Below are 22,083 nucleotides of genomic sequence, written 5' to 3'. Positions count from 1 at the left end.
TGACTACAAATGAATTTGATCATCTTTCCATGAGCTTGCTGAGTGGGTTTCCTATCTTGCAAGCTGCATTTTTGTATTCTGTGTCCATTTTTCCAATGAACTATTTTGTCTCCCTGTAAATTTTTTTTTTTAAAGATTTTATTTATTTGACAGAGAGAGACACAGCGAGAGAAGGAACACAAGCAGGGGGGAGTGGGAGAGGGAGAAGCAGGCTTCCCGTCGAGCAGGGAGCCCGATGCGGGGCTCGATCCCAGGACCCTGGGATCATGACCTGAGCCGAAGGCAGACGCTTAACGACTGAGCCTCTGCTATATTATAGATATTTTTGCCTGTCCTCTAGGGTTTTAAACATTTGTTTTTCAAATCTTTCGTATTTGTTTATGGTATCTTTTGCCATACAGAACTCTTGGTTTTTGTTTTTTCGTTTTTTAAAAGATTTTATTTATTTATTTGACAGAGACAGCACAAGTAGGCAGAGAGGCAGGCAGAGGGAGAAGCAGGCTCCCCGCTGAGCAGAGAGCACAGAGAGCCCGACACGGGGCTCAATCCCAGGACCCTGGGATCATGACCTGAGCCGAAGGCAGACGCTTAACCCACTGAGCCACCCAGGTGCCCCCAGAACTCTTGGGTTTTATTCAATCACTTATGTTTATGGTTTTTCTTATAGTTTCTGTATTTTCTCCCTTGCCAAAAGAAGCCTACTCTCTCTGCCCCTAGATTATGTTTCCAAGATTTTCTTACAGGATTTTTATTTATTTAATTGTTTATTTTACATTTTAACTTTTAATCCATCTAAATCCGTCTCGGATTTATTTTTGGAGTTGGTGTAAGATAAAGATCTAGTTTTCTTTTCTTCCAGATGCATTACCAGTTTGCCAGCTCCTTATATTAAATAATCCATCATTTTGCCACTAAATTGAAATGCCTCTCTTGTCATATATTAAATCTTCATTTATATGTGGATCTATTTCTAGATACTCTATTTCACATATCTGTTCAGGCCTATTTCAATACTTACTGATTTGATTACAGTAGCTTTATAGGATTTTCTGGTAGCGGGTAAATCAAACTACACAAATGACTTTTGGATAGTTATCATGTGCTTAGGTAAATGCATTAAAAACCTATTTGCTAGACAGCAATGGGATGCAAGCAGATACTAATGCACCAAAATAATACTTGTACAATTAAAATATTTTTTCAAAATCTTTCTTCCGAAGATCTATTTTTATATCCACAGATATAGGAGAAAAAGGTTTAATGTGCTTGTAAGATCTTGTACAAATGACCGGTTGGTGTATTTCAGTCCTTAAATGCTGTATCATATTAATGATACCGTTTCCCTCATTTGCAGATTGATCCCTCAGAGGAATCATCCCTGACTGAGTCTTCACTCTGAGCTAAGACTGGTTCCCAGAGGGAGCACTGCTCCAGAGAGAGCTCTGAGGTTTTCCTGAAGAAAAATTCCATGGGGACTGTACCTGACCCTTTGAGATCGGCTAAAACTTCCTTGATCACAGCTTCTGGAAAAGAAGAGGATCTAGGAGAAGTGCAGCCTGCCTCAGCTCGGCCTCGACCAGCGCTCCTCTGTAAGAACACCAATGGCCTTTCTGGCCCTCCTGAAGAGCCAGTCCTCAGCCCCAGGGCAGCTGCTGAGGCCTTGATGCAGGCCTTCGAGCATGAGACCACCCAGCCGGACATGTCTTCTCCTGGTGTCGTCAACGAGGTGGAAAAAGCGTCTCCTCCGTGCAACTCTCCTGGCAATACCCAGCTGCCAGGAAGCAGCAAGCCCACAGCACCAGCTTCGTGTTCTGCAGCAGGAAAGGATGTTCTAGACGAAGCATTTACAATGCCAGCCAGTCAACACAGCCACCAGGCCATGCCGGGTGACCAGCTTAATGCCAGCCCCTCAGCAGGACCTGAGGATACACTGCTGAAAACACAGAGAACCTCAGATGGGGAGCAACCTGAAAAGTCAAGTTGTCCTGTGGGCAGCACCCGGGGCAACAGCAAAGCTCAAGTGCCCTGTGATTTTCCTTCCCAAGAAACAGCCCAGGGACTGGTGCAAGCTGGAAATACAGCAGCCAACGTGTTCAGCCACACCTCCCCTCCTATAGGCAGACCTGAAGGGGAGAGGCCAGGAGCCGTCCATGACTCCCAGACAAGGGCCTGTGAGTCTCCAGCGAGAGAAGACGGATGTTCTGGGCACAAACAGCCCTCGGCCACGACCTCGGGCGGCCGGGCCGTGACTTTGGTGACACCCCAGCCATCCCACCTCACTAGCCAAGGGTCCACATTTCCCCCAGATCTGGGAAAGGTGCCACTGCCCTCACAGCACCAGGTGTCAAGGTTCAAAGAAGCAAGTACGATGACCAGCCAAGCTGCAGGTGCGGTCCGGGAAGTTCCCAGCAGGGCTCGGCAAGATGCTGAGGTGCAGGCCGTGGCAAGTGTCGAGAGCAGGTCCGTCTCCACCAGCCCCAGCATCCTCACTGCCTTCTTAAAGGACGTCCCCGTTGCTGAGCGTGTGGAACCACAGGAGCAGCTGCGTGTCGTTTGCCATGGCGGCGGCCGTGGGAGCCACTCACTGGAGCTGTCTGACGACCTCCTAGCCCCGCAGGAGCCGGGCCAGTGTCCTGGCATCATGCCAGAGGTGCACATCCAGGCAGCTGCGGCTGTGTCCGCTGCTTGCCGAGGGGAGCGTAAATTGGTGAGCCTACCGGGTGAGGTCCTTCAAATCTCCTCTGTCACGGTGGCATCCGGTAAGGCTCAGGATGTGTGTAAGGAAGACGGGGGGTCAGCAGGCATGGCCCCGACAAGGGCGGAGCCCACCTCCAAACAGCTTTCGGGTGTGAATTCTAGCTCCAGGAAAGCCAGCCCTGCTGACCAGATTGCTAGCGGCGCAGGAAGTCAAACGGAAACAGATCATAAATTGGGGGAATCTGAAACCAAGCCATCTGAGTCTGCAGTGAAAACCACAGATGGTCCCCGAACAAACCCAGATTGCAAACTCTCTGACTCTTGTGGTCCTGCCAGCAAAGCCAACCAGTCTGGGAGCTCGGATCCCACTGATAAAGGAGACGCAAGAGAGCCTGCATCTCCGCACATAGTACACCAGCAAGAATGTCGGGGCACCGATAGCCTCGACCCCAGGGCAAGGGTAGAGGCCAAGTCCCTGCTGCTCAATCCTAAATCTCAAGAAAGTGCAGGCGCTGGATCAGCTGCCAGTCCTACGCCATCCCCAGTCAGGAAGAACCAGGAGGGAACCTGGGAAGAAAACAGACAGACCAAGACGGCCACCAGCCTGAGCCTGCCGTCTGACGCCATGGGCGACTCCAGTCCAGCTTCCGGCAAGAGGACCCCTTCTCGCTTGGTCAAAGCCAGCCCGCGCCGGGCCAGCCGCGTCAGCGAGTTCCTCAAGGAGCAGAAGCTGAACGTGACAGCGGCGGCCGCGCAGGTGGGACTCACCCCGGGAGAGAAGAAAAAGCAGCTCGGCGCCGACTCCAAGCTGCAGCTGAAACAGTCCAAGCGCGTCAGGGACGTCGTGTGGGATGAGCAGGGCATGACCTGGGAGGTGTACGGTGCCTCCCTGGACCCGGAGTCCCTGGGCATCGCCATCCAGAACCATCTACAAAGACAAATCAGGGAACACGAGAAATTAATCAAAGCTCAAAGCAGCCAGACCCGGAGATCCATTTCCTCAGATACTTCTTCAAATAAAAAGCTCAAAGGAAGGCAGCACAGGGTCTTGCAGTCCATGCTGCAGAACTTTCGACGCCCCAACTGCTGTGTTCGTCCTGCCCCTTCTTCTGTGTTAGACTGAAAGGGAATGTGTTTGGGGGCCCTCGTGTGCAGTCACGGTATTCCCGAGTGTCTGTGTATGTCAGAGCTTTCTTAGTGTTTTTCCCGAGAGACCAGGAAGAGAAAGCAAGTATTAACTCTAGGAAGTTGCCATGAAGCGTTGTTGGGTCCTTTGATTGGGGCTCCCTAAATAAAAATATTTCAATTCGAAAGAAAGGACAAGAGAAGAGAAGAAAGCTTCCCTGAAGGTTCATGACCTCGATTAAGAGGAAATAATATTCACTGGGTTTTTTGTATTGTGATGTTGCTTCTGGAACTAGCATTATCCATTAAACATGTGTCGTTTTGTATTACTGCCTCAATTTATCACACTGGTATTTCCATTAAAATCCCTGCTTAATATTAAAAATAGCAAAAACACTACTAGCAAAAACACTGCTAGACTTTCTAGTCGTATTACAATAAGAATGCCACGACCACACAAAATTTAAATAGATGATAAGAACTAAAATGTAAAAAATGTGAAGAAAATTTTGACTCACTCTTAGGCCAGATGACATTAAGTAAAAGCATGTAAATGCATTAAATACCAAACATGAATTAATATTTGTAAACATCCTGCAGATAGCTGTTTTTGTAAACCTTGTTATACTGTTAATAAATGTAAGAAAGTTATGTTAGGAAAATTAACCAAGCTTTTGAGTATGAATACTGCCCATATAAAACATGAATTTATATATACAGATTTCCCTGCACTGAAGGCAAGGGGCATCTCTATAATTCTGACTAGATTAAATTCATATTTCTTTAGAGGAAGTACGTCAACTGAATTCTTGGAAGGAGTCATCGAATTATTAATAATACTAAAGTGTGTGTTGTGCAGGTGTTCTCCAGAAACACTCTGCTGAGAGTGTTAAGGTTTCAGTAAGGAATTATAAATAGCCAATTTACCAAACACTCTCTTTTCTGTGTTGAAAAAAAGAAGTAAGGAAAAGCAACATATTTAATTTCGACTCCTGTAAACAGGATGCAGTTTCTATTTTTCTTTTGACTTGCTTGTTCAATAGTTACTTGTTCAGTAGCTTCTAATAGAAAATATAGTCAACACCAAATAGAACAGAAGCGTCCTCACAGTTTTTGTTATGTAGATGAATATCATCTAATTGCTAAGTTTCTCATCTGTAGTAAAAAGGCAACCTGTGCGAACTTACTGATTTTAAGAGAAATACCATCGTATCTCATCCTTCAAATCCGATAAAATAGGCCTTTACTAAAATGTGGTTTGAGCCTCGGGTGGGCTATAGTTTTTGAGAACATAGACACCTGTTTGAGCCCAGCCCGCACCTGTCTCCAGAGGAGGAGCGTGTCCTTCATACCCATGAGTGTCTTGCAGGGCACTGGGCTGGGATGACCAGCAGTGGCTTGAGAGCTAGGGGAGTGTGGAAGAGGGAAATGAGATAGGGCCCTGGAAAGGTTTCCCCTCCTAGATTCAGTGTAGGGAGATCACTGGTCTCCACCTTGCATTTAGAAAATCAGACTGTTCAACGTGGGAGAGGTGCTCGCTGGTTACCTTGTCTGAGCTTATTCCCCTTGATGAGCCAGAAAAGAGTGTCTGGCCATGCGTTCTCTCTGGAGACTCACAAATGCCATTTGTGCAGGAAGCTCACAATCTCTGTTTTGGCCTTTTTTTTTTAAATTCTCTTTTGCAGATTCTGCACATATAGGGAAAAATCGTACCTGAACTTTAACACCATATGCTAAACTGGGCACAACCCAAATTAGTATGTAGCCATTGGTTTCTTTCAAAGCAATTGGAGTGTGTGTGAAGACTGCCTAAATAGCCTCCAGTCACAGCACTCCCAGGGCCTAAGAATGGTCAAATTACGGTTGTTACACTTGGAGCTTTTAATGAATTTTTTTAATGAGGTGCCTTTATCCGTTTCTTACCAATTGGCCTCTTAAGAGCACTCCCTGAAGTTGAAATTGCCATCAAATGAGCAATCAAATTACTATGAATGGGGAGAGATTTCGTCTAAAACTCTCTCTTTTGGCCTTGAATACCCATTTGTAGGTGAGTTCGTGTGGCTTTTGTCGGAGACGCCTCCGCCAGGCTGTGATCTCACTCCTAACCCCTTCCTGCCTGCCTCCCTCCCTCACACGTTGCATGCATGCTGTGCATCCACAGAGAACCCCCTGCGTAGTCAGTAGCAGCTCTCAACAGTACCCGCTCCAGATGGGTGGGCCCCAGGTAATCCTGTGCTGGGAAGTGGCTGGAACAGGCTGTTCCTGCATTAAATTAGGAGAAAAAGAAGACTTTAGCATCTGGTAATATTTATTTTCATGAGTTTGGTGTAACCACGTGAATTATAAAGAGCTGAAGTTAAATTATAAATTTGTAATTCCAGATTTATAAATTATAAAATTTACAAATTATAAATAGTTCAAGTTAAAAATGAGGCAGAGGCCTAAGAGAGTGGTCGGCATTTGTCGCCCATGAAACAAATTAAGAAAATTGCATTGAATTACTTAAAACTAAATTTAGTGTTGCGGTTGTGTCTCTCAAAGTTAAGTCTTCCTGTTTGACGGAGAACTTTTTACTCGTTTGCTTTGGTACTGGAACTAGCCTTTCCTTCTTAAGCTTTCACTGTTTAACTCTTCACCTTTACTTCTCCCACACTCCAGAGATTGTCACAAAACAGTACAAAACCTGTCTTGTTTGGTTGTTTATTGACTCTTCAGGAAGGAACGGCTTTTCAAAACGGTAGTGAACTAGACCATCAAATGGCTAAATAAGGAGCCTATTGAAGACAAGCCATGCTTTTGCTTTATGATACCCTAAGTACCCACCGCATAAAATTTGAAGATTTTCCTTCCCTTCAGTCTGTGACACAGCATTGACATTCAGTACATCGGTCGTGACTCCTTAGCTTTATTCAACAAACGAAAGTGCAAAACAGTTTTCGTGGCAGATTCTTTGAGCTCGTTTGGCTCTACCTTCACTTACCTGTATGACACACACCAGTTTGAAAGTTGGTTTTGTCCTTAATTTCTTTTAGATGTTTTCCTCCTCCTAAATGCTTTTTAGCCATTGGAATATATGGAGGAAATATCTTATTGGGTAAATAAATATAAAATATTTCTTAAGCCAGTAGTATAAGAGAGATGGATTAGAACACAGTGTCTGGAAGATAATGAGACCTTTAAAATGTTAAGATGCTTTATGGCGTACCCAGTGAATACTAGAATTTAAATACTGATTTTTTTTTTTCCCTATTTTAATGACCACAAGAAAAATGTCATTGCTTCAGCTGTCATACTTTTATCTTCAGTGCTCTTTCTGGATTATTGGCTTTGATGCCACAGACCAACTGCTTTACATACAGTAAAACCCTCATTTATGTTTGTGTTTTGGACCAATGGCATAAGATGAACATCTTGTTAGGTCAAAGAAACCTTTTTGTTTGCATCCAAAAATGAAGTATTTATAAAATATAAATACTGGTATGTTTTCCTACCTTGACAAGTTCAGCTATATTGAATATAATTCGATTTTTGATGATTTCTTAATCTTTAGAATTGTCTGATAATTGTTATTTTGGATACCAGTATCCTTCACGTTATTGCTTACATATCAAAACTTAAATAAACTGTAGTGAATATGCATGTGTAACATATACACAAGAGGTTGAATTTTGGAACCAAATCCTTGATAGGAGCTTGCCATTTTAAAGTAGAAAACAGAAGAAGAAAATGACTTTTGGTTGCATCTGAGAGTATTAAGGTTTTATTGTTCCTAGCTTATTCCGATGTTATTCCTCTCATTTCTAGGAGTTCCCATCATTCTGGGAGTACCTGTATATACCACATGAAGAATATAATATAATGTGACTTTAAGATGTGTTTACAGAGGATATATATGAATATGCTGTTAATGTAAATTGTTTGGCCTTTGCTGTATCCACTCTGTTACTGCTTTGCTGCCAAAATGTGAGAAATTGTCTTCTATTCCTCCTACATATTGTGCAAGTGTTAAAAAATTTGTCCATTTCTAGTACCATGTAATTCACACATCCCTTGTCTACTTTTTAAGAATCAATATAAAGGAAAACAATATCTTAGGATAAGGTTTGCGTATATGTATATGTGTTTTTACTGAAAATTGGGCCCTTGCAGCCAGCCGTGTGAAGGCCTCAACCTGTCTGATTTACTCATCGTCTGCAATCGCCATGGAGATGATGCTGTTTACTCTCTCTTGCTTTGTCCTAAATGGTATTTGAGAAATGAGGCCTGTGAATTTCCCTTTGTGATAATAACACGGTGAACTCAGCAGTATCTTGGATAAATGAGCTGACCATCTTGTCCCCACCCCTGTTTTGTCTACACGGTGAACCAGAAGTCTTGTCCATGTCTGCTTCAGTGTTTGCTATTTTATATTGATATCTGAGCATTTTGTTTTCTGTTAGCAATGTTCTTTGATGCCATGTGTGGCCCTTTTGGTTGAATCTCTCCAAATGTGGGTCAGCTGCTGCCACCTGGCAAGTAACAGGTGATATGCTGAATCTCCTATCCATTCTTATAACTATATCCTTCTTCATGAAATTCTGAAACTGGCTGAGTAATTATAACTGTCATCTGTGCAGACACATGGGCTTAAGGATGTCTACAAAACTTTAGACATTTTTTGCAAAAGGGGAAAAAATAGTCTTGTAAATACTGAAACATTTCCATGAACTTTATTCTACTCTTGGGGGAAAAAAAAAATTCTCCTTGGCTACAGAAATCCGATGAACTTGATTTGTGATGACCAAGGACATAAATGAAGATGGATTGAGGTGGAAAAATTCTCTCACAAGTAATCAGTGACATCTGCCAGAGGTCATTACAGCTACTCTTAACTGTGAACATTCACCAGCTAAACTACTCACTTGCCACAACCAAATAACCTCTCTCAAAGTAAATCCAATACATCTGTATATACCTGTAGATAGAAACAACAAAAAATCCTGAAAAATTACTGTCGACTATCAGTTAAATCAAGGTGATGATAATTCTAAAGAACATTTAAATCACCATGGGCCTTGGTGAAATGACCTTGGAGGCCAGAATGGTGCAACAAGATGTTATTCACAAGTTCGGTATTTTTTTTAAGACCCAGATAATCTCAGATACTCATCATGAGAATAAAGACTGTTGAAAATGAAATTAACGCCAAGCAATAATGTGCCAAAAAGAGGCAGTTATACCAGCAAGTGCATCTATATGGGCACACCAGTCTATAATATGGTTTGCTCCATGAAGACTGACTGTAACCCACAAATAAGCAAAGGCATAATTTCTGCTTTCTTGCTAGGAAAGCTTATTTAGGAGCTCCATAAAGAGGTACAGCACTGGTGAGCATTAGCAGGGATATGGTTGACATCTCTGTCTTAATTCTAACCAAGACAAAACAAGGAGTCAAAAAGTCTTGCAAGCTTAGAATTCAAGACTGCTCCAACCCGAAACTTTTTTGAAATGGAGGGGTTAGACATAGAGTAATTACTATTTCTGGACACTTGCGTGTAGAAAAGTCAGTTAACTCTGCCCAGAGGATTACCAGCCTTAGCTATTAAAAAAAATGGTTTCCAAACGTAAAATAACTAAAACATGAGTACACGTTTCAAAAGGGGCCTCAAATAAAGCCTTACAGAAAATGATTTTCCAGATGGGCATTTCTAAGTACTAATCCTTCGAGTCTTTTTTTTCAGTTCAAGCTCAGAATCAATTGGCTGCAAAACAATAGGAATAAGTCACATATTTTACACTTCAGAAAAAGATTCTGATGACCAACCAGCATAGTGATAATTATGACGAGAAATGCCCTAGTGATTTAAGCGTGTTAAGGAGAAATAAATGGGGGAGAAATGCTAACTTCCTTATTGATCTCTTATGATGTGGAGACGTTATCCATTTATTTGCGGGGTGAAAATTATAGCTTGTTTTTTCACATTGCAGCTAGCATTACTCTCTGTTAATTTAAAAAATTAAAGTATCTATTCTTTAACAAAACTTTTAAGCAGAAAACAATTTTTTTCTGATTCATATCATTGCTTTAATAGCATGGAAAGACTATGTATAGAGCAAACTATGTTGAGTGGGTAGAAGGGACACACCCATGTTTATCGGGATCTCTTCATGATTTTAGTTGAGATTCCTTAGCATTTATTTTAGGACACATCTTTGAGTGAATTATTTTTCATAATGTTTTTCAATCACATCTTAAAACGATGTTGGTAAATCAGAAGATTGCAGTATTATAGTTAAGGCTCCTCCATCCCTAGAGGAGAGGAGAGACTAATTTTTGTTTTAAGGACATCTGGAGATAGCTTTTCCTGAGGCTGAGAAAGGTCAACAGGGCCTGAAAACTCAAGAAAGACATATACTAATAATTACTAAATTTCTAAATGTATTTATCTCTGCTGTACTAACGTGTGAACAATATGTTGTGCATAATACTGTAACTGGTTGTGGTGTGTCAATACATTTTGTAAGTGTGTACAGTCTGTGAGTGGTTGGTTTTCTCTTCTTATGTGTAGAAAAAAAATCACATGCTGTGTCCCATTTCAAAACCCAGTTCTGCCATCAGGTAGGCACATGTATAAAAATGAATAAAGCCAACGGAAGTGTGCATATGTATTCAGTAACAGAATTTGTCCTTTCATTTTTGAAGGTCAGAAAGGGCTGGTTTGTTTTGTTTTGTTTTTTAATCATCTCTGAGAGTCGATAACATAATTATCTAAAAGGCTGAATACGTTGGCAGTACACTGGCATGTTACTAAATATGCCAGGTTAATCATGCCATTCGTCATAGGTAAGGTCAATTCTTTGACCACCAGAATGATTTACATTCCTCACACATCCTCTCCGTGTTAAGTGTGTGACTAGGATGTACATACTATGGGTGTGATTGTGTACATACCTTGTATGAATTATCTAAATCCTCAAAGAGTCGTAGGAAAGCAGGAAAAAGAAACAGTTGTTCAAAAGCCTCAAAAGGGCTAATCAATGAGTATTTTCATTTTCTACACATAAAAATGTATACATGGCATAACTGTAAATAGCTTACCCCCCATATATATACACACACACAAATGCATTTTATTCATACTGTTAATATTTAAATAAATCACAAAACAACTAATTGAAAACTGCATCTTTCCATGACTGTTCTGTTTTACATATATTAATATTGAATCAAATACTCCCCAGTAGCAGATTTGGTACTTGGGAAAGGCCAGCCTCACTATGAAAATCTAGTCGGTGTCTTACTCAGGCATAGACTGGCACCTGAGCAGCTTCAAAGGTTTAATTCTATTGTTTAAGCACCTAATTTTATATCTGGTAATGACAAACCCTGGGGAATGTCAATTATGTTTTGTAGGCTCCATTTGTACATTTATTAGTGTATTTATTTGCACAGGCTGAGGAAAGCCCTATTTTTTTTTTAGGGAAATACCCCTAGATTTCAAAACAGTGTATAATCACTAGAAGTGGAAAATGATTGTAGGCATTCTCTTGAGATCGGCAAAACAATGATTAGCAACACTAAAGAGAAGTCAGAATAAATTTTTTTTTAAAAAAACTACAGATGATGTTGGTAGGATAATAGAATGTGAACAATCAGTTCCTTAAGTGGACTCAAATAAGTTACTATTATTGATAACAGGTAATACTGTGTGGACTAGATAACGAGGTGAGAGACATTAGCCAGCACACGTCAACACTGGACAACATTTGTCCATTTACCACAATTCCAATTGGCGAACTGGTGTTGTTTGAGTTTCATTTTTTTCTAAAAGGAAATACTCTACTAGAGATCAAAAAGTCTGATCTGGTTCCAAATATCTAATAAAATTTGACCCTGATTCCCTGACACTAAAAATTATGTTGGCTGAGTATTAGGTTGAAGATAGAAATGGAAATACGAGAGTTCCCGTTAATAGAGAATTGTGTGTGGCAAAATGCAAATATAACCACTTCTCAGTAGAAAATTAATAATATTTAATACAAATTTATGTTTTAGAGAATGAATGTGCTATCTTTATATCTTAGATAAAAATAAAAGGTTAACCAATAATAATACTACAATTATAACCATAGCTGACTGTTTTTTAACTGCTAAAAACATACTTGTTTATAAGAGCAGGATACCTGAAATCTTGATGTTTGTCAATATTTACTATTGCTTACAAGATAGATTCATGTGAGTATTTTGGAAGATGTGTATTAATTTAAATGCCACCCAGAAAAACTATAGCTGTCAATGTGAAAATCATTTATGTGTGTAAATGTTCAGCTGAGAAAGACTGAAAGTATAGTGTAATGTTAAATCGCTGAAGAAACAGTAATATTCAAAATGAATTCCATTTATGAATGTATCAATATTAGAATCTAAACGTATGTCTTTTCATGATGTCTATATATGAAAGTCATAAAATGGTTTATTCAAGAAAGCCCCCATCCTCCAGAAATCGGCCTATGAATAAAATTTCATTTCCTAGAAAAAATATGGAATGTTAAGATTTATATAAGGATATATATCAGAATTTTTGAATTATATACACTTCCGCTCTCATTTTCGATTTGATTTTTGAATGAAGGAAGGAAATTCAACAGATGACTTAGTTTCACCCTCAAAAAAATTTAAGTATGATTTTTTGCATTTCATTTTCCCCAATAAACATAATATAGATTAAAATTTACTGCCTTTGTTTTTTGTTGTTGCTCTTGCCACTGCTGTCAAAAATGTTCGTTTAGCTCTAGATGTGGATTTTCTTCTTTAAAAAAAAAAGATTTTATTTATTCGCGTGAGAGAGAGAACAAGCAGGGGGAACAGCAGAGGGAGAGGGAGAAGCAGGCTCCCCGCTGAGCGGGAAGCCGAGGGTGGGGCTCGATCCCAGGATCGCGGGATCATGACCACAGCCGAAGGTAGAGGCTTAACCGACTGAGCCACCCAGGATCCCCTAGAATCAATTGATTTTCAACGTGACACACGTCCGCTAGAAAGCTGCACTAGAGCTGAAAGTATTTACAGTGAAAGGCTTTTTCCCCCCTTTAACTGAAATGGAAGCCCCGTAGAACCAACACCTGCGGGTCATCAGAAGCAGTGCTTTTTCCTGCTCTTGACTTTGCGCGCGGGCGTGCGTGTGTAGCTACCTTTGCTCTTGCTTGGTGGAAGTGACGAGAGCTCAACCTTCATGGAACTACGAGAGGGCGTGGGGGTACGGACGCACCTGCTCCTGTGGCAGTATGGAGTCCCTGATTCCAAGCTGATATTGTCGCACACGGAGGCTTAGCTGCCTCTTGCCCAGAGCCATCCAGATATGTGCTGTGTAGTTCCAGCCTTTCTGCGTGGTCCTGGGTAAATAAGTTGGGTTCCTGCGGTCTAAGTTCCTAGAAGAACATAGAAAGCTCAGCCATGTCCTCCAATCTAGCTTAACCATTATAAAACTAACACCGTACTTAGATCCCTTTGTGCCTCCTTGAATCGGTCTTCATCAAGGAACTGTAGAGTGGGAGAGGTAGAAGATTTATGAACCTCAACTCTCAAAAAATGATTTAGGAAAATTATGAACTTCAAACAATGATTGTTTCAAAACTTCCAACTACTCTGTGGGTATAAATACACACCATTTTGGCCTAAAATAGGGCTGCCATGGTCTAACTCTGGTGTAAGTACATACTCATTCTTGGCAAAATTAAACCTCATGCATCTCCAAAGATATAAATCCTACTTGTGGAAAAGTTAGATCACACAAAGGTCCTCAGGGGGGCCAAGAGGGTTTGTCTTCTGCCTGGAGCTGTTTCTGTCCCACCAATCGGGGGTTTGTCTCATTAGGTGCCATTTCCAGCCAACTGTTCTCACCGTCCACATCTTTAATGCTGAGCAGTGAACACAAGAGCAGTCTTCTTAGCATAATCTGGCTTCACCGGACTGTTTCCTCTAGTTTCCTGTAAAGAATCTGCCTTTGTGAACCACATAGGATCACATTCGGTCTACCACATTCCTAATGAACTCATGAATCCCAACATTGTTTAATTTTCCTCAACTATCAGTCAGCTAATGTACAGAGTTCTAAACATCTTTAAACCCTTAGAACGATCTTAATGTTCCACAGCCAGTTTTTCTAAATATATCATAGAGGACTAACGTAGTGGAAATTCAGATTGTCAGGATGGAAGCTGAAAGTGCTCGGAAGATTTCTGGTGGGAGTATTAGCATCTCAGGGATGATTATTTCCCTACATCTTTTTTGTAGTCCCACTTGACACCTCTCAATCAAACCGCATAGGAAACTTGGCCTGACATTAAAAAAAAGAAAAACTAAGCAGAATGTCATTGTCAAAGATATTACAGGTGTTTAGAAGCAAGGTAAGATTTCTTGAAGGGCTGGAAAGTATTTGCCTGTTATTTATGTTCTTTTTGCCCGAAGTCAATACAGAGAATAATAGCTATGTGCCGAACATTCTGCTGGGCACTTTCACGTATGTCTTCACTCTTGGGAAGCATTGTATATAAATGCACACTGTTTTCCAGGCAATTTTTTTTCAGATTAGATACTCGAGACATATAAATGGGATGTTCAAAGGGATATAGTGGTAAATACCCAGGCTTAGAACCAAGGAAATCTGGTTTCAAATTTCAGCTTTAAAGCTAAATTCCTTGGCCAAGTCATTTAGTCTTTTTGAGGCTCAGCGCATTCATCTGTAAATTGAGGATAGCAGTACATACTTTGCAAAATTGCGTGGATCAAATAACATAGGCAAAACAAATGTGAGTTCCTTCCCCCACTCCTGCCAGTTTTGCTTTCTTCGTTGCTTGAACTGTATCACCCAACTGTAAAAAGGCTGGCATTTTTGCCATTTTCTTCTAGTTAGTAAACTTTTTTTTTTTTACAAATCTAGATAAATACCAAGAATGCTTCTAAGTACTACTATGAAATACCTACATTGTGACTTTAAACGCATTTCCCTTTCTGTTTAAAGCATGAGGATAATACATTCAAGCATTTAGAGTTGTCAGATCTTTAAGAATTAGGAAAAGATTTCTGATTCAGTTTAACTTTGTCATACCAGATATGATTTTTAAAATATAAAGTTAATGCTAATAAAAAATATTACCAATTCAAAAAAAAAGGAGGGAAAAGGGAAACAATTGGTAAATTTACACTAAAATTTAACACTTAGATAACTAAGATTCCATAAGCAAACTAAGAGAAGTCATGTACCTAACAAAATACTAGAATCTAGAAAAATAGGAAGAACATCTCCAAATCAGTTACAGAAAAATGAACAATACAACAGAGATTTGTCAAACTCTATAAGCAAGCATCATAAATGTATGAAAGTATGCTCAGCTGCACTAACAAATCTCTATTCCCCACAGCTGAATGCTGTTGGAGGAAACCTTCAAATGCCTGGAGGCTGAGTTAGGAGCTTTATGTCCCAGAGCTGGAAGATAGTACTTCACTTGCACTAAGAGATCTGCAAGTTGGAGATCTCCGGTGATGTGCGTAGGTGACGGAGGGAGGGAAGGAGTGTGTGTGCACCTGAGCCTGCACACAAACAGTTAAAGGAAAAGGAGAGACTGGAGGGGGAGGTTTCTCTAAAGAATCTTCAGACAGCTCATGAGAGAGGTTAGATGTAAACACCCGCCAGGGTGTGCAACACTGAGGAAATTATGACCTTTCCAGATCCACTCTGTTTCTCTCTCTCTCTCCCTGGTCTTCAACCAGATTATTCGGCAGATTAGAATCTCTAAGGGGTGGAAAGAAACAAGAATCCCAGTCACAGCCCCCTTCTTCATGTGGATCTGTAGGGCTGATAAAAAAAAAAAGAGAGAACTTTAAATTATAAACAATAAGGATGCTTACATGAGACTGGACATTTTAAATTTCAGTTGAGACTGCATTTACAATTTTGAATGACCTGTATCTGCTGAATCTAGGTGGGGTCCCTAAAACTGAAATAAACAGTCAATAATAATGACCTTTCCACCTGACAGGAAGCTTTGTGTGAACAGAAAATACTGGAAATTCATGTGACAGAGCCATGCTACCTTTCTGGCCCCTGAAAGCATCTGCATTTGCAGCTCTTGCTAGTTTGGAGACCCCAAAATCCCATACATTTTAGACCTTGCAGAGCTTGTGGCAGGAAGGTCCCAGGTGATTGCACTTTGATTTATTCAGGCCCACGGTGGTAGGCAACATTCCATGATGGTCCTCAAAATTCTTGGCCCCTGATGTACACGCACCTTCCCCCCAGTGATTCAATCAATCACTGCTGTGAAGTGATTTTATAAATGTAGTTCAGGTCCCAAATCAGTTGACCTTAAAATAGATTATCTGCATGTAACGGAATCACGTGAGCCCTTTAAAAGGAGAGCTTTCTCCAGCTGGTCCCGGGAATCGGAGAGACACACTCCAGCAGGCCTGTAAGAAAACAAGCATTCCGTGTTGCAAACTACAAATGGAGGCCACATGGCAAGGAACTGTGGACATCCTCGAGGAGCTGAGAGAAGTCTCCAGCTGGTAGCCAGAAGAGAGACGGCTACTTGGCTCTACAGCAACAAGGAAATACATTGTGCCTACAGCCCGTGAGCTTGGATAGAGAAGCTCCCGCCCGGGTGAAAACCGTAGCCCTCCACCAACACCTTGATTCCTGTCAGGCAAGCCCCACGGGTGGATCCCGGAGAACCCAGAAATGCTGCACCCATACATCTGAGCACAGAAACTGTGAGCTAACAAATAGGTACCGCTCGGATCTGCTGATTTTCCGGTCATTTGTTACACAGCAAGAGAAAATGAACGCAGCACTCAATTAGGGATTCCAAATTGCCAAAGATCAACTTTGCAGTCAAGAATTTGTTTCTTTCTATGCTACCCAAACTAGGATACACGAACCCTTTTATCCTGAAGAAACAGTTTTCCTGAAATGTTAGATGGGAGTTTTAATGGGTAAGTACGTAAGTCACTTTAATGTTGAAACAAACATAAATGTACGTAGGTAGATGTGCTGGAGATCTTCCATTCGCTCTTGTCCACCCGCCTAACCCTTCACATCTTGCTGTGCACTTACAGGCTGACTTGTAGAGACGGGTCCCACAGGCCCCCTTGCCATGCTGCTATACGCATTGCTTTCAGCCCATCAGAGGTGCAGGCTGGAGATGGGTGGCAGGGAGGAGTAAGGTTGGGACATTTATTTCCCAGATACCCCTCTTCGGGTGCTTTGTGTTGTCTGCATCGTGTTCAACAAAGTCAGAACCCCTACCAGACAGACCTTTTCCGTAGGCTGAATTCTGGTTACTCCGCCTTTCCTGGACTCCTCAGGCCTAAGAGTGATATACGTAACCCCAACCTGTCTGGTGTTTCCTACCAGAATCCTATGATAGAGGAGTCAAAGGATACATTCACCATTTTTAATGCTAAAACATGAGATTTCAGATAAATTTCTCTCTTTGGGCTGGCTTCTTCTAGCTATGCCCCTTACGCTTATTAAGTGTTAGTTATAAAGATAGTACTTTGCAAATTAGCTCATTAGATCCGTCAACATCTACAACACGTTATTAAACCGTTTCACAGAGGAAAAATGTGAGGTCCATATAGAGGAATTGTTTACCCATAAACAGAATTATATGTCACAAAGAATACTGCTTGTTTTGTTATGAGCCTGTGATTTACTTGAAATTGATATTCTCAAGTTCAAAACTTATAATAATATACTGTATTATATATACCAATCTGGAAGTGAGAATTATCACTTTATTATGGAGTCCTACGTTTCCTTATTGATCTTTGCTCTAGGTTTTCTATTCATTATTGAAAGTGGGATGTTGAAGTTTCTAAATATTATGCAAATGTCTATCAGTTTTATCATTTTTCTTCATATATTGGACTGATTTATTACACACATATACATTTAGAGTTGTTATATCTTCTTGATGAATTTTTGAATTTCTCAATATATAATGTCCTTCTTTATCACTTTAATTTTTTTTTGAAGTATAATTGACACACACTTAGTTTCAGGGATACAACACAGTAATTCTACAAGTTTATATGTTATGCTATGTTCACAAGTGTAGCTACCCTCTGTCACTATACAACATTATTACAATACCATTGTCTATATTTCCAATGCTGTACCTTTCATCCCCATGACTTACACATTCTGTAACTGGAAGCCTGTACCTCCCACTACCCTTTACCCCTTTTGCCCATCCCACCCTCAACCCTCTGGCAACCACTAGTTTGTTCTCTGTGTTATGGGTCTGCTTCTACTTTTTTGTTCGGTGTGTTTTGTTTTCTAGATTCCACATGTAAGTATTTGCCTTTCTCTGTCTGACTCATTTCACTTAGCATAATACCCTGTAGGTCCATTCATGTTGTCACAAGTGACAAGATTTCACTCTTTTTTATGGCTGAGTAATAGTCTATTGTATATATAGACCACATCTCTTTATCCTTTTATCTCGTGGACACTTAGGTTGCTTCCACATGTTGAGTATTGTAAATAATGCTGCAATGAACATAAAGGTGCAAATACCTCTTTGAACTGGTGTTTTCATTTTCTTCAGATAAATACCCAGAAGTGGAATTGCTGGATCATATGGTATTTCTATTTTTAATTTGGGGGGAAACCTCCCTACTGGTTGTACCAGTCGACATTCCCAGCAACCGTGTACAATGGTTCCCTTTCCTTAACATTCTAGCCAACACCTGTTATTTTTTGTCTTTTTGATAAAAGTCAATCTGATCAATGTGAGGTGATATCTCATTGTGGTTTTGATTTGTATTCCAAGACGATTAGTGAAACTGAGCATCTTTTCAGGTGCCTAGGCCTTCTGCATGTGTCCTTTGGGACAATATCTATTCAAACCCTTGTTTTTATTGTTTTGGTTTTTTACTGGGTTTTTTGGTTTTTTTAATTTTTTTTCAATTTTTATGGAGTTTGGATTTTTTTTATTTTAAATTGTGTAAGTACTTTCTATATTTTGGATATTAACCCCTTATTGGATATATGATTTGCAAATATCTTCTCCCATTCAATAGATTGTCTTTTCATTTTGTTGACAGTTGCTATTACTGTGCAAAATCTTTTTACTTTGTAAACCCCATATAATCCCTTTTGTTTATGTTAGCTTTTGCTGCCCTTGCCTGAGGAGATTGAGCCAAAAAAATATTGTTAAAGATATATTGTCAGAGTTTACTGCCTATTTTCTTCTAGAAGTTTTATGGTTTCAGGTCTTACATTCAAGTCCTTATCCATTTTGAATTTATTTTTGTGTATGGTGTAAGATAGTGATCCAGTTTTATTCTTTTTAAGATTTTATTTATTTGAGATAGAGCGAGAGAGAGAGCGAGCGAGCACGAGCAGGGGGAGGGGCAGAGGGAGAGGAAGAAACAGGTTCTCCACTGAAGAGGGAGCACAGGGCTCGATCCTAGAACCCTGGGATAATGACCTGAGCCAAAGGCAGACGCTTAACCAACTGAGCCACCCAGGCACCCCTCCAGTTTTATTCTTTTGCATATAACTGTCCAGTTTTCCCACACAATTTATTGAACAACTGTCCTTTCCCCATTGTATATTCTAGCCTACTTTGTCATAGATTAATTGACTGTTTATGCATGGGTTTATTTTTGGGCTCTCTATTCCATTCATTCAAGTGTCTGCTTTCCTACCAGTACCATACTGGTTTGATTACTATAGCTTTGTTGTATAGTCTGAACTCAGGGAGCCTGATACCTCCAGCTTTGTTCTTTCTCGAGATTACTTTGGCTATTCAGGGACTTTTGTGGTTCCATAGAAATTTTAGAATTCTTTTTTTCTAGTTCTGTGAAAAATACCATTGGTATTTGGATGGGGATAGCATTGAATGTGGTTGCTTTGGGTAGTATAGACGTGTTAACAATATTAATTCTTCCAATCTCTGAGCATGGTATATCTTTCCATTTATTTGTCTCATTTCAGTTTCTTTCATTAACATCTTAGAGTTTTCAGAGTAGAAGTCTTTCGCCTGCTTGGTTAAATTTATTCCTAGGTATTTTATTCTTTTTGATGTGGTTGTAAATGGGATTTTTTTCTTGATTTCTCTTCTGATAGCTCATTATTAGTGTATAGAAATACAACAAATTTCTGTTTGTTAGTTTTGCATCCTATAACTTTACTGGATTCATTTATTAGCTTTAACACTTTTTTGGTAGGGTTTTCTAAATACAGTATCATGTCATCTGCAAATAGCAACAGTTTTACTTCTTTCATATCAATTTGGATGCATTTTATTTATTTTTCTTGCCTAATTTCCGTGGCGAGGACTTTCTGATACTATGTTGAATAAAAGTGGCAAGAGTGGGATCCTTGTCTTTATCCTTTGTTTGGCTAATGTGATATATCGCACTGATTGATATGCAGCTGTTGAAATATCCTTGCACCCCTGGAATAAATCCTACTTGATCACAGTGAATGATCTTTTTAATCTGTTTTTGAATAGAGGTCGCTAATATTTTGTTGAGGATTTCTGCAACTATGTTCATCAGCACAATTCTGGCCTGTAATTTTCTTTTTTTGTGGTACCTTCATCTGGTTTTGGTATCATCTTCTTTGGGACTCTCTGTGCTTCCTGTACCTGGATGTCTGTTTTCTTCTCCAGATTAGGGAAGTTTTCAGTCTGTTATTTGTTCAAATAAGTTTTCTGCTTCTTTCTCTCTCTCTTCTCCTTCTGGGACCTCTACAATGAGAACGTTAGTACACTTACTGTTGTTCTAGAGATCCCTTAAACTGTCCGCACTTTCTTGTTTTTCTCATTGCTGTTGTAATTGGGTGATTTTTGCTATTCTGTATTCCAGATCATAGATTTATTCTTTAATTCATCTAATCTATTGATTCCTTCTAGTGTATTTTTAATTTATTTATTATATTCTTCAGCTCTGACTGGTTCTTTTTAATATTTTCTGTCTCCTCGTTGAAGTTCTCCCTGTGTTCCTCCATTCTTCTCCCAAATCCAGTGAGCATCTTTATGACTATTAACTTTCAACTACTTAATCGAGTAAATTACTTCTCTCCATTTCGTTATGGTGTTTTTCTGGGGTTTTATCTTGTTCTCTTACTTGGAACATACTCCTTTGTCTCCTCATCATGTTTGACTTTCTGCATTTGTTTCTGTGAATTAGGCAGAAGAGCCACCTCTCTCAGTCTTGAAGGAGTGGACTTCTATAGGCTCATCCCCTGTGTAGCCTGCATGTGCCTGGCAGCTTTGGCAAGGCAACTGGAACTGGAGTAGGCACAGGTCCGGGGGTCCCCAGGCATGCTGTACTGGGGCTACTGGCAGGGTGGCCAGAGCCAAAGCAGATGTGGTCCAGAGAGATCCTAGAACCCACTACCACTGCCTTGGTGGGACAACTAGGTCCAGAGCAGGTGTAGACTGGAAGTGTCCCAAGGCATGCTACTCCAGTGGGGCCTTGATGGGAGGGCTGGAGCTAGAATGGGTTTGGGCAGGGTGGAATAGGGCACCTGTGGTATCAAGGTAAAGGGGGACCTAAAAATTGTGCTCACCAGCACCTCCAAACCCAGAGAGAAATCCGACAGTTCTCCATCCATTTGGCAGATACTCTAGGGTTAATAAATGGATTTCCTTCACTTATAATCTAGTTTGTCTTTAGACTGCTGTTTTTTCAGCGTGCCTCAGGGCAGGCAAGTCTGTGTGTAGGCCCATCAGTGATATCCCTCCCTACTACATGTTTGGGTCGGGGTTCCAGTCATTACTGTGTCTCCATCTCTCCTACTTTTCATGTGGGCTCTCTGTTGTTTGTTGTGCAGAAGCTGCTGAGTCAGCCTTTGGTTCTTTCTTAGGAGGAATTGCTCCATATGGAGATACAGATTTAGTGTGTCTGTGGGAGAAGGTGAAAGCAGCGTCTTCCTCCACCACCATCTTGGATCCACTTCCCTGAACGTTATTTCTTATCTCTTGTAGAAGTGAGATTGCTTTCTACCCTCAAAAGTATTTTAATAATTATTAAATTTTTATGAACTTTATAAATGTAACTCATAAATTATATGAACAAGCCTTGAGCGTATTTTAAGAGAATTGATAAAATTATTGGAAGGTATAAATTTTTAATTATAGCTTCCTTTATGAAAGAACCAAAGCTTGGTGTAACTTTTTCCCCCTTTAAGGTGAAATGCTCATCTAAAGATACTAATACTCATAACACTGGCCAGATATATGGACTGAGATATTCAAAGTCATTATGAA

General features: G+C 40.3%; 1 protein-coding gene across 6 annotated transcripts in view; it reads left to right on the top strand.

The window, feature by feature from the left end:
* Positions 1 to 7,962, top strand: part of GPRIN3 (GPRIN family member 3) — a 66,071-nt gene extending 58,109 nt beyond the window's left edge. For all 6 annotated transcript variants that reach the window (XM_045880756.3, XM_064584800.1, XM_064584797.1 and 3 more), the window contains one exon: positions 1,355 to 7,962. In XM_045880756.3, the coding sequence (XP_045736712.1) occupies positions 1,469 to 3,820 (2,352 nt within the window). In that variant the 5' untranslated portion in view covers positions 1,355 to 1,468 and the 3' untranslated portion in view covers positions 3,821 to 7,962. The remainder of the gene's footprint in view (positions 1 to 1,354) is intronic.
* Positions 7,963 to 22,083: the final 14,121 nt, after the last annotated feature.

Source organism: Mirounga angustirostris, unplaced genomic scaffold, assembly GCF_029215605.1.
Source record: "Mirounga angustirostris isolate CCGP_5_RB_7025 unplaced genomic scaffold, mMirAng1.0.hap1 SCAF_2, whole genome shotgun sequence".
Lineage (NCBI taxonomy): Eukaryota > Metazoa > Chordata > Mammalia > Carnivora > Phocidae > Mirounga > Mirounga angustirostris.
This window is presented reverse-complemented; position numbering and strand designations above follow the sequence as displayed.